The 13,733-nt window shown below is 34.7% G+C and overlaps 2 protein-coding genes across 2 annotated transcripts; both read left to right on the top strand.

Moving 5' to 3' along the window:
- The first annotated feature begins 468 nt into the window (after nt 1-468).
- On the top strand, nt 469-5,599 carry LOC110718821 (LYR motif-containing protein At3g19508-like). Its single transcript, XM_021897735.1, has 3 exons — nt 469-796; nt 898-961; nt 5,132-5,599. The coding sequence occupies exons 1-2, from the start codon at nt 587-589 to the stop codon at nt 952-954; spliced, it is 267 nt and encodes an 88-aa protein (XP_021753427.1). The 5' UTR covers nt 469-586; the 3' UTR covers nt 955-961; nt 5,132-5,599.
- A 1,386-nt stretch (nt 5,600-6,985) lies between these two features.
- On the top strand, nt 6,986-10,561 carry LOC110718820 (transcription factor bHLH113-like). The gene is made up of 5 exons (XM_021897734.1): nt 6,986-7,832; nt 8,063-8,191; nt 8,373-8,438; nt 8,693-8,815; nt 10,023-10,561. Exons 1-5 carry the CDS (start codon nt 7,584-7,586, stop codon nt 10,188-10,190), a joined length of 735 nt encoding a protein of 244 aa, XP_021753426.1. The 5' UTR covers nt 6,986-7,583; the 3' UTR covers nt 10,191-10,561.
- The last annotated feature ends 3,172 nt before the right edge of the window (nt 10,562-13,733 follow it).

Genomic DNA, 13,733 nt, shown 5'->3' with positions numbered 1-13,733 from the left:
TAATGGAGGTGGAAGGGGAGGGGCATTTGGTTCAGTCAAAAAAAATAAAATAAAATTGGACCACTCACGTGGCGACACGTGTCCAGCAACCTACAATAGAAGGTTGTTGACTTTTGTTGACCGGTTTGGGTCTGAAGAATGATAGGCCGCCTTAAAGTTGGGATTATTGAGAAATAATCCAAAGTTAGGATTAATGAAAATAAATTGGTGAAAGTTGGGATTAAAAAACAGTATTAATCCTTTAATAAATATAGGTAGCACGAATATAGAATTACCCGACTCTAAATTGACTTGACCAACCCGTTTGACATATGGAGAAAAAATAATCCATACCAATCCTCATAAGAGTCATTAACTTCACAAGGCCCACGATAAGATGAGATCTAAGGGGAAGCCCACAATCATAGTAACTGCAAGCCCAAAAGTTGATTTTTCAAAGGTACAACTTTAAGAGTCAGTAACAATTAACAATACATCGTCTTCCTCAATTGCATTACCAGTTCTACTCCCAAATTCTGAAATTCCCAATTTCCGAAGAAGAGAGAGAAAATTAGGGTTCTTATTTTAGCAGCAGCAGAAAAATTGAATGGTGGTAGAGAAAATGCAGAAGGCATTGAGAGCCTATGCTGAGGTACTGAGGTTAATTAGGCGTCTTCCCAAAGATACTCGCTCTTATTATGCTAAGTATGCTCGCGAAAATTTCGTCAATTACAGAGAAGTTGATGCTGCCGATTCCGCCGCCATTGATGAACTTCTTAATCGCACTTATGCCCATTCTATTTGGGTCCTTCACAAGGTCATCTGACTCATCTCTCTCTTCGATGCTTCGATTTTTGTGATTTTTGTAATTACTATTTGTTTTTTTTTTCCTGATTTTTTTGGTGGGTGGGATTGCAGTATTCTGTGAAAGAAGGTGCGGCGGAGAAGCTGAAGAATGTTTGTTCTGCCCAGTGAAAGATCAGTACGCTTTACCCACTTTTCTTTCTTTAAATTTGTTGGTTTACAAATAAAAAATTGATTGTTTTGCATGTGTTGGTGATGATTTGGAATTTGTTTTGATTTGATCATTGAATTAAGTTCAATTGTGTTGGATTGGAAATGTTGGATTAGTGATTGATATTCACTTTGTCATTTTAATTATTCATGCATGTAAGATGTTCTAGCTAACTGCTGTTATTGTTAAGCTTTTTGCTTGCCCTTTGAGAAGTATTCCATGATTCGTGAACTTTATGAGTTGGACTTGCTGTTGCTCTGTTGCTATGTATGATATATGCGGCTATGCGCGATCTGTCTAGTGATAGATCTCTCTTGCAATAGTGTGTTTTTTTTAATGTTGGATCGTGAAGATATATATTATACCGGATGCAATGGAGTAATTTATGTACTCATCATTGATGCATGAAGCTATGTGCACCCTTCGGCGCATGCATTACACGTGTCGGCGTATGAGGCATACACGATAGTCATGTGTACCTCACACACTGGCGCATGTGGTGCACGCGCTGGTGGATGCATGCATCTTTGTGCACCATGTAAGCATTGATTTAATGGCATGTATTACTGCCTTGACAACTAAGGAAAAGGAAAGGCCAGTGTTTTGCTAAAGCCTATATGAAATAGAACTTTTGAGTTTTGACTAAGGAGCCTCAAAATGTCCTAAGTCACTCTATGTGTTTGGGAAAGGCTTAGTGACATTTAAGATGCATTCTGGAAGCATATATATGGTTGTCCTTGTGCCTAAGCCTAAACCTCCTCTTTTCTCACAAAGATGATATATTGTTAATCTGTTACTTTGGTAGTATTTCGAGTAACCTTGATGTTATCAAGGGTAGGGATCCTTCTTGAAGTAAAAGCTTCAAGGGATTGTTTGAATAGCTCATGCCTAGCTCTCTAGACTCTCTACCCCTTAGTTAAATTGATGATCGCATTATATATATGAAAAGGCCGAAGGCGCACATTGTGCATTGAAGTGAGGCACATTGTGTAATTTTTTTATTTTATTTTTAAATATCTGCTGGCCTCACTGAAATCACCTCGTCTAGAAAAAGCACTCCACATCCTTTCTCTCAAATGGTGTTCCATCTATTGCCCCACTTTGATGAGGTTTTGTTGCCTCGTAGTTTATGAAGTAAATTATAATTAAGTTGTTTCTAATTTGCACAAAAATAATAAGATACAAAAATTAGTGTCTTTTAACTCTAACACTCCCTTTACTTAAGGAATTTTGTTTAGCATATATTTCTCTAAGAACTTTTAACAATCCTTTGTTCTAATCTTTAATTAGTGCTCCATTATGTGCCTTTGGTGTATTTAGCTATATCCACCTCTTGCACATGCATCACACGTGTCAGTGTGTGAGATACAATATATATATATGTACTTATTTAATGTGTGCACCTCACACTGGTGCATGTGGTGCACACTTTGGTTGGTGCATGTATCTATGTGCGCAATGTAAGCATTGATTTAAATCAATTAGAAAAAGAATTAAGCCCATTTGTAGGTGTGGTAGAAGTTATAGTAACTTGTTTGTGATTTGGGGTTTAGAGCCTTCTTGGATCTCTATCAGTCTAAAACTTAAAGGAATCGTTTAGTCAGCTCATTCATGGGATTCTAACTCCCTTGGTAAAAATGTTGTGTAAGCTTTGGCTACATATTATTGTAGCTAATCCATAGTTTGGACTGCCTCTGACTTGTCTTGTTGTAGAGTAATAACTTCTACGCATTTATTGTAAATTGAATTCAATGGAAGGTGCATGTCTTATCTATTAGATCATTCATTAATAATCAAAATTTTATGATTCATCCTACCTTTACCTCTTTTAGCAGCTAAACATGGTTTTGAATTATACATTAAAAATGGGTGTATGAATCTAACGTGGAAAGTGACATTGGGTGAAGGAAGAGAATTCTCTTTGTATCATGTACCATTTGTAAGTAGGGAATAAGATGGGCCACACATAAGTTCACCTCTATTTTTACTTCCTTTATAAGTGTTGTGCATCATGATGCATATTGGATTTCAATCATGAGACTAGGAATGATATGGTGATAATAATTGTTGAATGTTTTTTGCAATACAATATCCAAATGATCGTATTTCTATCATTTTGTTATGATATCTAGAAAATTCTCAGATGCCACTATTATTAACCTATCACCTCCTAAGTCCTCATGAAGACTTCATTATTAATAGAAAAAAAAAGAAGAGAAAATTATAATATATACTTCCCTTCTTTATTAGTTGCAGCATTTTGACATTAATGTTCTAATTATAAATGCTCAATAACATATAAGAAAAAACATAATCACGAGGAATTTTATTCTTGTTAGATTCTTCTTGATTTATTTTTTCTAAATATTAACTTTTTATAATGACCAATACCAAGGAAGTAATGGTCAAATAAGTATATTGAAGATTTTAAAGTCAAAATGTTGCAATTAATATGGAATGGAGGAATTGTATTGTATTCTCAATAGGTTTTTATTAAATTTATGAATAAGATGTATCATTTGTTATAAAGCGTTGTCATCATCGTTTGATGATCGACTCATTGATTACAAATCTCTTAATTCTTTGGGTTGGACATGGCTTTTTACAAGTGTGCTGATGTTAATGACACTAAATAGTATGTGATACAATTGGGCTTTTGAAGCTTAGTGTTTCTGATGGTAGGCTCCATCTTAGGTGTATCAAGCTAATTGCATCCATCGGCGCATGCATCACACACGCCGACGTATGAGTAACATAAGTTAGTCATATGTACTTCACATGCCGACGTGTGTGGTGCACGCACTGTTGGATGCATGCATCTCTATGCACCACTAATCATTGATTTGCGACGATACATTGTTATGTATTTTCTAAACAATGGCCTAGCCCAAAGGGGCTAATATAAATCTTAGTCTCTGCCATATGATTGAGGGAGGCATGGTTTTTTTTTTTAAAGATGTGATTCTGTGCAGAATGCTCTTGAAGCAAATCACCATGGCTGTCCATGCTCTTCAATTATAAGCCTCTTCTTTTTCTCAAAAATGCAGTAGAATTTATAATTACCTTGATATGTTAAAGAAGAGAGGGAAGAGGGGGGGGGGGATCCTTCTTATTCAGCAATAAGGGTGTGAATCTCTTATTAAATCTTCAAGGATTAGTTTTGTCAGCTGGTCATGGAAAATGATGACTAGATCTTCGAGAAAGACTGAAAAATCTGTTGGAATTTGTGGTTGGTTCTTGGTTCACTCTTGATCTTTGGTATGAGAATTTAGTTTCCTATTTCCAACTTTATTATTATGGCTAGAGACCTTTGAGGCACATTATAAAAATAAATAATAAAAACTTTATTTGAAGGGTTGGCTATACTATTATTGGAGCATCATTAACCAAAACTTTTTAAGAGATCCTCTTTCTTCGTTTTCATGAACCAAAATTATGGGGTAAGAAGAAGAGAGCATTATCAGAGGAGGGGAGAGGAAGGAGAATGACTCCATAAATGAGCCATCCTCTTTTTCTCTACCCTGTTGGCTGTTGCACAAGTGGGTGCACTTCATGAGCTCTTGATGTGTAGAAGATTCTATTTCATGTAAGGAGCGATTGTATTGACTTTATCTTCCTTGAACTAAGCAATATAGCAATTGTATTTGTCTGGGATAAAACCAGCAAAATCACATTCCGTCATCAACCATCACTCCTCAGTTCTCATTAGGTGCTCAAAGGAAGTTTAAGGTTAAAATGAAAAGAAGCTATAACTTGTATACATAGTAAGATTATAGGGTTGAGAATTCATATAGAGGTTTAAGTTGAAAATATGAGAGAAAAAGGAAGAAACTTGTTCTTGGTTGTAGAAATGAATACTTTTGGTTCTGACTAATTTGAAGAGAAATTGAGAGAAAAAGTATGAGAGAGAAGGATTAACTAAACCATTGTTACATTTCTTAAATATTACTGATATACTTACTGAAAATGTGTTTTATTTTATTTTATTTTTGAAAATAACTTCAAAATTTCATGCACTATTATTGTAATTTCATTTTCCACCTTGAAGATGTTTCCACTTATATGGAGTACTTGACTGTTGTATTATCTCCATTCCAATGCCTTGATGATTTTATGTTTATGTATCTTGTTTAATAGGCTACCAAGGTAACACTACTGCATCACAATAACGGAGGTGAAGACCTTCTAAATGAACTCATGCATCACCTGTGCTCTGCTATTGTTTGCAACTGGAGCTGCCAAGAAATCTGATAAAGGTCTAAAATTTGACTTTAGAGATTGTGGTACAAAATGGGAGTACTATTAAGCCCCGACTTTGGTAATCAGATTTACGACTATGTATTTGAGGATGGTAAAACTGTATCCTGGTATTGTTGCCATCAGTTGCACATACTTTTTTTTCGTGGGGAGCGGGGTGGGGGTGATGCGTTTTTATCTATATGAACAATCTTTGAGGGACGTTTTGATGACAAATAAGGCTGATGATATCTTGCAGAAACATAAAAGGGCAAGAGTTTTTGCACCTGTGTGGATTCCAGTTGACTTGCTTTGTTTAGATGATTTTGGAGTATTAAATAAATGAGCAAGTTGTTTATGTTTCTATAACGGAAGCCTTTCAAATTTGAGTTCTTTTGCTTCTTCTATACAGGTTTAATCCAGGGAATCATTTTGATGTCAGATTAAAATCAAATTTAAGTCACATTTACAGTATTAAGTGTATATGCAGCTGTGCAAGCGCAAGTAGCCCATGCTATTTCTCGTGTCTTACAAATGAAAAGTGCTTACATCAAACAGCTTCACAATAGAAATCATATTAGTATGAGTATTGATAATACTATAGTACTATACTATCAAAAAAGTATTGACATTGTATCACTTATGAGGATGATTAAACAGTTTTCATAGGCCCTGTTCTTTTAAGCTTCTGGGCAAGCAGAACAGAAAAGAACATAGCAGCTCAAAAGAAGGGCCTAATTGGTCTGAATGTGTGCCATAATACTTATGGGGTAATTTGTATATCTTAAGACCAAGTAAGACTTGACATTGTGGAAACACTTGTCAATTCCAATTAGGGGCCTCGTTGGGGGGGGGGGGGGGGGGTATGGGTGTTCGTTTGCTGTTCCTCCCCCTCCCCCCCTCTCCAATGGATCTTGCACGCTAATTTGAGCTAAGTTGATTTGGAAGATATTCCAGAACGGTAAAGTCTTTTATTTACCTAGTTCACAATTACAGCATACAAAATTGCGTATCTTTTTATTTGTATTTTTGGATACTGAAGACATACCAACTTAATAAATTTCTCCCATATGTGAGATTAACTATTCATATAATTTAGGCATTGTTTTTCAGGTTTTGTTTTTTTTGAAAGATTGAGTTCGGATGATTTTATACTTTTCTGCACCTTTTTAATCGCAATACTTGAAGTTTACTTTTATGTGCACTTTTTTTTTTTTTAATCGTAGTTTGTGTTCCATACGTTAAGGGGGAAAAAAAAAGTCATGTACTCAATATTTACTTTCAATTTGCAATTTTACTAATATAATTATAGATATTACTTGTTTAAAAGTGCATTGACGAGAATAAAACTTGGAGGAAACATAAGCTAAAACAAAATACATACTACGAAGCAAGTTGTTTTTTTAAACAGTTAAACATAATAAGTTAGATAAATAGGTGTCAATCAAGATAAATGAGTCTGGTTCGGTGAGGTCAATTCGAATCTATCTATTTTAAAATTAAGTCATATTAAATTATGGGTGATGCTATACATAGCCCTTAGGGCTATATATAAGCATTGAATTTACTCTTGAAAAATGTATAAAGTTAGGAATTCATGACAAAAACACGCGCAAATCGGTGTAATTAGTGTGTTTTTGTCATGATTTTCTAAATTTAAACAATTTTCAAGAGTAAATTAAATGCTTATATGTAGCCCTTAGGGCTATGTATAGCATTTTCCTTAAATTATTATATGTATATGAATCAAAATCTAAATCAAGTTTTTTCTCAAATCAGATCGATCAAATTAGCTTTTAATACCTTTAAATTAGAATACGAAGTTAAATTTTGAATATATTTTTTTTTCTTTGAAAATATGGAATCCTTAAAAATGTGAAGCAAATTTCATTTACATTTCTTAAAATCTTTCCACTTCCACATGAAGTTAAAACAAACATGTACTCAACTCACTTACTCGATTCCACCAAAGCGGTAGAAACACAGTAACAGTGCCATTATCTCTTTTTTTACTGTTTTGCATTTTCAGGTTTAGAAGCACTAAACCCATGACTTTTCTTGGGCTTAGTTTTTTTGATTGATAGATTGTGTTTTTCTTCACTCTTTGACTCCCTTAATCCCCATTACCCAACACTCTCCTTGGAAATTTAATTTACCCCTCCACCATTTCCTCTTCTTCTTCCTTTCTTCCTTCCTTAAAAACAGAGCAAAAGAAAAAAAAAGAAAAAAACAGAGCGTTACATTAAATAGAAGAACCTTCCGTTTTTTACTCCTAGAAATCTTTCCCACATTCACTTTTTTTTTTGGGTTTTTTTTTTTTTTTATAAAAAATAAAAAGGGTAAATAATATAGTATGACAATGGGTGAAAATGGAGGAAAAGAGGGAGAAATTCATCTTCCAGGTGGGAGTTTTTCAAGGCTACTTTTGTCATTAGAAGATGTTGAAGAAAAGGGCTTTTCTGTTGATTCCCCTGTTTCTCCTACTCTGTTTTCTTCTAATACTCCTAATATGCTCTGTTTTGGTGACTTTATTTCTAAAACTACTCCTAAATTTTCTCTTACTACTGCCAATACTAATAATCTCACTCCCTCCAACTCCAATGTTAGTTTCTTTCTCCCTCTATTACTCTATGAAATTTTATGTTACTCGGATATGTGTACTCATGTCTGACATGAGTATGTGTCTAAGTATCACACTCGTCTACTTTATGAGTTTTTTTTTTTTTTTGTATTAGTGTTGAGTACCTGACACGGGTAGTTGAGATGAAATGAAGAGTCGGAGTAACATAAAATGAGGATGCTAATGTTGATGAATTTAATTTTTAATTACAGAAAAGAAGAAATGAGCCGGTTAAAGAATCTGGAAATGGGTCTACAAATGGTCAGAATCAGAAAAATGGGGTGAAGAAGAATAAAACAGAAATGGGCCCCATTGTTACATCTTCTCCTAGACATGTAAAGGTTAGTAAAAGTTTTCAGCTTTGCTTTGCATGCATGTTCATAAACCATGATTATTATTCTTATTATAGTTCTACTGTTGTTACAATATATTTTGGGCTCTTTATTTTTTTTAAGATGACTCTAATCATTGATTAATATTGCTGGAAATTTATGTTGATGTTTTGTGATGTACAATAAATAGGGAAAAAGAGAGAAACTTGGTGAGAGGATTGCTGTATTGCAGCAGCTTGTATCTCCTTATGGCAAGGTTTGCTAACTTTTTTCCCTTCCTACTTAGCTTTGCATTGCCGATTCTACGTGGACGTTATTTTGATAACTGTGTTTATTTAGTAACATATACTTCGTACATAATGTGAAAACCGTTTAATTTTGAAGCATAGCAAATCCACAAATTGGATATATAAATGTGATAACTTTGTACACTATACTTGTATTAGTCATGCTAATTGAGTACAATTTTATTGTATTTGGTTTATTGATTTTAATTTTCTTGTGATACAGACAGACACATCTTCGGTGTTACATGAAGCAATGGGGTACATAAGGTTTCTACACGATCAAGTGAAGGTGCTTTCTACACCTTACTTGAAGCTTTCGCCTTCGTCGTCTCATCACTCCAAATTTGTAAGTAACCTCTATGATGAATCTACCCCTTCGTTTGGAAAAGTTTAAAAGAAATTTGGGAATAAATTTCATATTGTTTATGAATGTTGAGGGGTAATTCAGTGCAATATGATAAAATAAATGGTGATTGAGATAAGACAGTAGTACGCAATTGATTATTATTTTACTCCAATATGGCAACACCCTGAATATCTTGTTGCTAGAAGTGTTTCCCCTAATTTGGTTGTGTGATTGGCTGATTGGAGTCCTGATAAATTAACTAGTGGTTTCTATATTCTCGGTCTACATGATGTGGTATGATAATGTAGTTGGTCGGACTATAACTTTGCGAAATACATGTACTGATGTACATTATAGGAGGAACAAGTGATGTTTAGATGATTTACCACTCTTTAATGTTGCATCATTTTTGGAAGATTTTAATTCGAAATAATCTGTATTTAATTAGAAGGCAAGTTGATCAATATATTGACTGATTCTATGTTTATTATGCGGTTGTCAAAATTTTATTTAAGCCTCTTCATATATACTCCATTAGCTTAATCTTTCTAGCAAGTACTGTAGTACTTATCTATTCTGAGCATCTGTGTATCGTGTATGTACTTGATCCGAACACGGAAAAAAAAGTGGGATGATCTTATTACTTCGTATGTATGGATGGCCAGAAATGAAAACGAAAGTAAGTACTCTGTATTAAGGTGTGAATAGGTGATTAACTATAGACATTGGGAGAAAGTGTTCATAGAAAAAGTAGTTTTATTAATTCCAAAATAAGTGGGATTATTGTGGAAAAGAAACTGTAAGAATGACGCAAGGAGGAAAAACAGTGATATGATGTCAATCAAAATTCAAAAGACTAGACTTGAAAGCTGAAAAGAGTATTGATATGTGTAAGTTGTAACTTGTAAGTTTACGCAGCTATAGTCCCATCATAATCAGGCCATCTACTGAAGCATGCATGCACTTGCCTCTTACCCTTTCATTTTAATTTTTCTAATACAATGATACTTCGATATACAGTACTCCGTAGTACATACGTAGACATGCAGTAGTTATTTGGTTGACACACTTTGATCAAGTGTGTTAAGTCGCTCACCTCTATTACTCGTATGCAATACATCATATGTTCAACATACGGAGTAATGTTTTTGGGCAACTTTCATGAGATGAAACTGTAAATTATGAAATTAATTGTCAATTTTTGCAGGAAAAGGGTGGACCGAGTGCAATGGAGATGGATTCAATGGAGGGTCTAAGTAGCAGAGGACTATGCTTGGTTCCATTGGAATGCATCCTCCACGTCGCAAACAACAATGGTGCCGATTTCTGGTCATCTGCTACTATAACTTCACCAGGGCCAGGCCTTGAAATCTAGTAGTCATCTAAGTATAGTCCAAGTAGTAATTACTTTGTTTTTGTGAATTTAAGTAGCTAAATGAAGAAGTAGTGTAAAGTTTTTGCTCAAAGGAAGAAGAATTTTGTCTTCTTTTACCTAATGAAGGGGGCAAGTGTTTTGGGTGCCAAGGGATAAGATGGTATAGATTGTTAATGAACTTGGGACTTATAGCTAGTTGAAGGGTACGTATATAAGAAAATATTTTTACATCTGAATATCTAGTACGTAGTACATTATTTTGCATCTCTTTGTAGTGTGGACTGTGGAGTAGTGCAACTCAATTAGTAAAGTCTTCTTTTGATCCTAAAACAAAGGTTCGATACATGCACTTTGTACACATTATTGAACTCCGTATGAGAATTTCTCTAAACTCGCGAAAAAGGATTATACTTCCTCCATTTTTTATAGATGCATCACTTTTTATATATAAAAGTTTTAATTTAGATGCATCATTATCCTATTTAGGGTTGTTTGGTTGAACTTTTTGGAATGGGTTAGAATGGATTTAATGGTTTTATTTGTTTGGTTGGGCTACTTAAGTATGGAATCTCATACCCAGGAGATTTTAATTCCACCTCATTCCCCTAAAATCTCATACCCATCTCTCTCCAATGATTCAAAATCTATACTACCACTCAAGTATGAGAATCCATTCCATAATTAAAACAAACATCTTTAGATTGGTATTGGATATAGAATCCATACCACCCAAGTATGAGAATCCATACCAATCCATTCCAGCTTAATGAACCAAACGACTCCTTACTAGTAGTTAGTAAATTTTCTCTATCTTTCTCCTATCATATGGGTCCTTTTTTTTTCTCTTCTCTCTGTATTTCTCATCTCTAAAAATTGTCTGGGAATCGGTGATTCCTAAAATAATACATCTAAAAAAACGGAGAAAGTATTAAAATTAGTATCATAACCATGGTTTTACTAAACTTTTAAGGGAATTAAAAAGATGTTTTTATCAACTAATTATTATATGTGAAAAATTTGTTTTTAATGAAATCAAATAACTTAATCAAATTTAATTAGTCATATAGCTAATGCAACACAATATTTACTAGTATAACCGATACTATCAAAACCATAGCCGCTCCCAATCTCCCTTCTCCTCCTCTTTTCCTATAGGGTTTAATATTTTTTGGCCGTTAGACAGAATAATCTAAGAAATTAGACTATTTTCGACCCATTTTCCTTGTTTTGCTTTAATTTTCATTGTTGATTTCAATAAATCTACATGAATAATAATAATGTAGATGTACCAGTCTCCCCGTGGTAGAATTGTTGGTCGTTGGTGGAGTTGTTGGTCATCATTGGTGTAGTTGTTCGTTTCTCTTAGAGAATTGAGTTAGGTTTATTAAAAAAAATCTATCTTCTTCTGCACTATTATTAATTTGTTAGTAAAGAATTGTGCAAGATTACAAAGGTTTTCAAGTTTTCAAATACGTTCAAATGAATCAAATGAAATTCATCTTCTTGGCTACAAAGAATCGTTAGACCGTTTCTCTGATCCCCCCTGCTTACCCCCTTCCATGCCGAAGCTAGTCCCACCCCTTTTCCCACCGATCCCACCCCCCTTCCCTAAGTTCTTCTTCCCTTAAAAGACTAATTCATGTGTTTTTTTCAAGGGTAAGAGCATGACATGATGGAGATATTATATACATAAATTCTTTCTTACTTATTTTAATTGACATATGTTTTTAATGTTTGCCAATGCACAAGTTTAACATTTAAAATATCTCACTATGTTTTTTTTTCATGTACACCAAAAGATTCCAAACGAAAAGAACAAAAAAGATTGGCCGTATACTTATTAAAGTAATCAAAATGTTGAACTTATCATGCAAACTTTCACTTTAAATATAAAATTATTCAACAATCAATAAATTGAATAAATATATTCTTGTAAATTGTAATTAAATATATTTAAGTTTTTTTAAAAAAAAAGGAAGAATAATGTGCGTTAAAACTTAAAAGCTACTAGAACCTATCCCACAATTACATTAATTCGACTTTATGTCACCATACGAGCATATATAAGTAGTTAATTTATTTATTTAAATTATGAATAGTGACTAGGAAAATTTGTTGGGATTCATCCGAACTTTGCTCCGTCCGCTCAAAATATATAATCCCAACTTTCATTTATTTTTTATTAATCAGAACTTTATACTCAATTAAATTTTATCACTCCCAAGTGACTTGGAACCAGTTGAAGAGGTAAACCTTGCTGACTGGGGATTATTTTCACACATGTCGCAACATGATTGGTTAAAAATTAAAAATTAAAAATTCTGCAGCCCCTCCCTTAGCCTCGACCACCACCACCACCTCCCCCTCCCTCAGCCCCAGCCGCCTCCTCCCCTAGCCCCACTCTCGGAACCACTAGGGGGTGGTTGGAATTCGACGGAGAAGGGAGGGTGGTGGTCGAAATTCAACGGGGAAGGGAAGGGGGGCGGAATCCGGCGTGGAAGGGAAGGGGCGAAAACGGTGGGGGAAAAGAGGGGGACGGTCGGAATTGGATGGGGATGGGAGGGGGGGTGGTCGGAATTCGATGGTGAAGGGAAGGGGAAGGGGGTGGAATCCAGTAGGGAAGGGGGCGGAAACGGATGGAGAAGGGGGCGGAAACAGAGAGGGTGGTCGGAGTTGGATGGGGCTGGGAGGGGGGTGGTCGGAGTTAGATGGGGATAAGGATGGGAGGAGGGTGGTCGGTGGCATGAGATGCTGCCTGCCGGAGGTGGCTGGGGCTGCCACCCACCACTGGCTGGGTAGGGGTTTGGTTTTTTTTTTAAAAAATTAATTTTTAAATTTTTCTTGGACCAATCACATATTGGCACGTGTTTGATAATTTATTATATCAAGTTGGATGGACGGTTGGGATAAATGAAAGCAAATTGGTTATAAAGTTCGGATTAATAAAAAATAAGCAAAAATTGAAAGTATTTTGGACGGATGGAGCAAGTTCGGATTAATCCTACTCCCTCCGTGCTTTTATAATAATGCCTATTTCTCATTTTGCATGGGAATTAAGAAAGTTAAAGATTTCGTAAAATTAATAATTGGGAGTACAAATTCGCATGTGGGGTTAGAGAGAGAGATAAAGAGAAAGAAAAAAGTGGTTGAGAATTAAGAGAGAGAGTATTGAAGATTGATGTCAAAGTACAAAAAAGAAGAAGAAGAAAAAAAATGTCAAAAAAAGAATAAAGTGTTGAGAAAGAGCCAAAATGAAGTTCACATAACTTGTAGCTCATGACATGCATTTATTATGGACAATACTTTGTCTAAAGGTACAATCATGTATAGTATTTTGATGGCAATGTTTGCCTATAAATATGTTCACAATCTTGTGAACTATGTAGGTAAGAAGAAGAAAATAGCAACCGATTCTTTATATGTTCTTTTGCTCTCTTCTATTCATACAAACATACATTACCATCCCATAATTAGAAAGTCATCTTTTAACACGTTATCAGCACCAATTCCTAGTCAGTTTTCGAACCCATGATCTTTTGTAGA

This window comes from Chenopodium quinoa, unplaced genomic scaffold, assembly GCF_001683475.1.
Source record: "Chenopodium quinoa cultivar QQ74 unplaced genomic scaffold, ASM168347v1, whole genome shotgun sequence".
NCBI classification, from domain to species: Eukaryota; Viridiplantae; Streptophyta; class Magnoliopsida; order Caryophyllales; family Amaranthaceae; genus Chenopodium; species Chenopodium quinoa.
The sequence above is the reverse complement of the archived record's forward strand: the minus strand, read 5'-3'. Positions and strand labels throughout refer to the sequence as shown.

Coding starts and splice junctions, on each gene's coding strand:
- LOC110718821 (XM_021897735.1), top strand. CDS start 587: ATGGTGGTAGAGAAAATGCAGAAGGCATTGAGAGCCTATGCTGAGGTA. Junction 797..897: donor CTATTTGGGTCCTTCACAAG/GTCATCTGACTC, acceptor GTGGGATTGCAG/TATTCTGTGAAAGAAGGTGC.
- LOC110718820 (XM_021897734.1), top strand. CDS start 7,584: ATGACAATGGGTGAAAATGGAGGAAAAGAGGGAGAAATTCATCTTCCA. Junction 7,833..8,062: donor TCACTCCCTCCAACTCCAAT/GTTAGTTTCTTT, acceptor TTTTAATTACAG/AAAAGAAGAAATGAGCCGGT. Junction 8,192..8,372: donor CTTCTCCTAGACATGTAAAG/GTTAGTAAAAGT, acceptor TACAATAAATAG/GGAAAAAGAGAGAAACTTGG.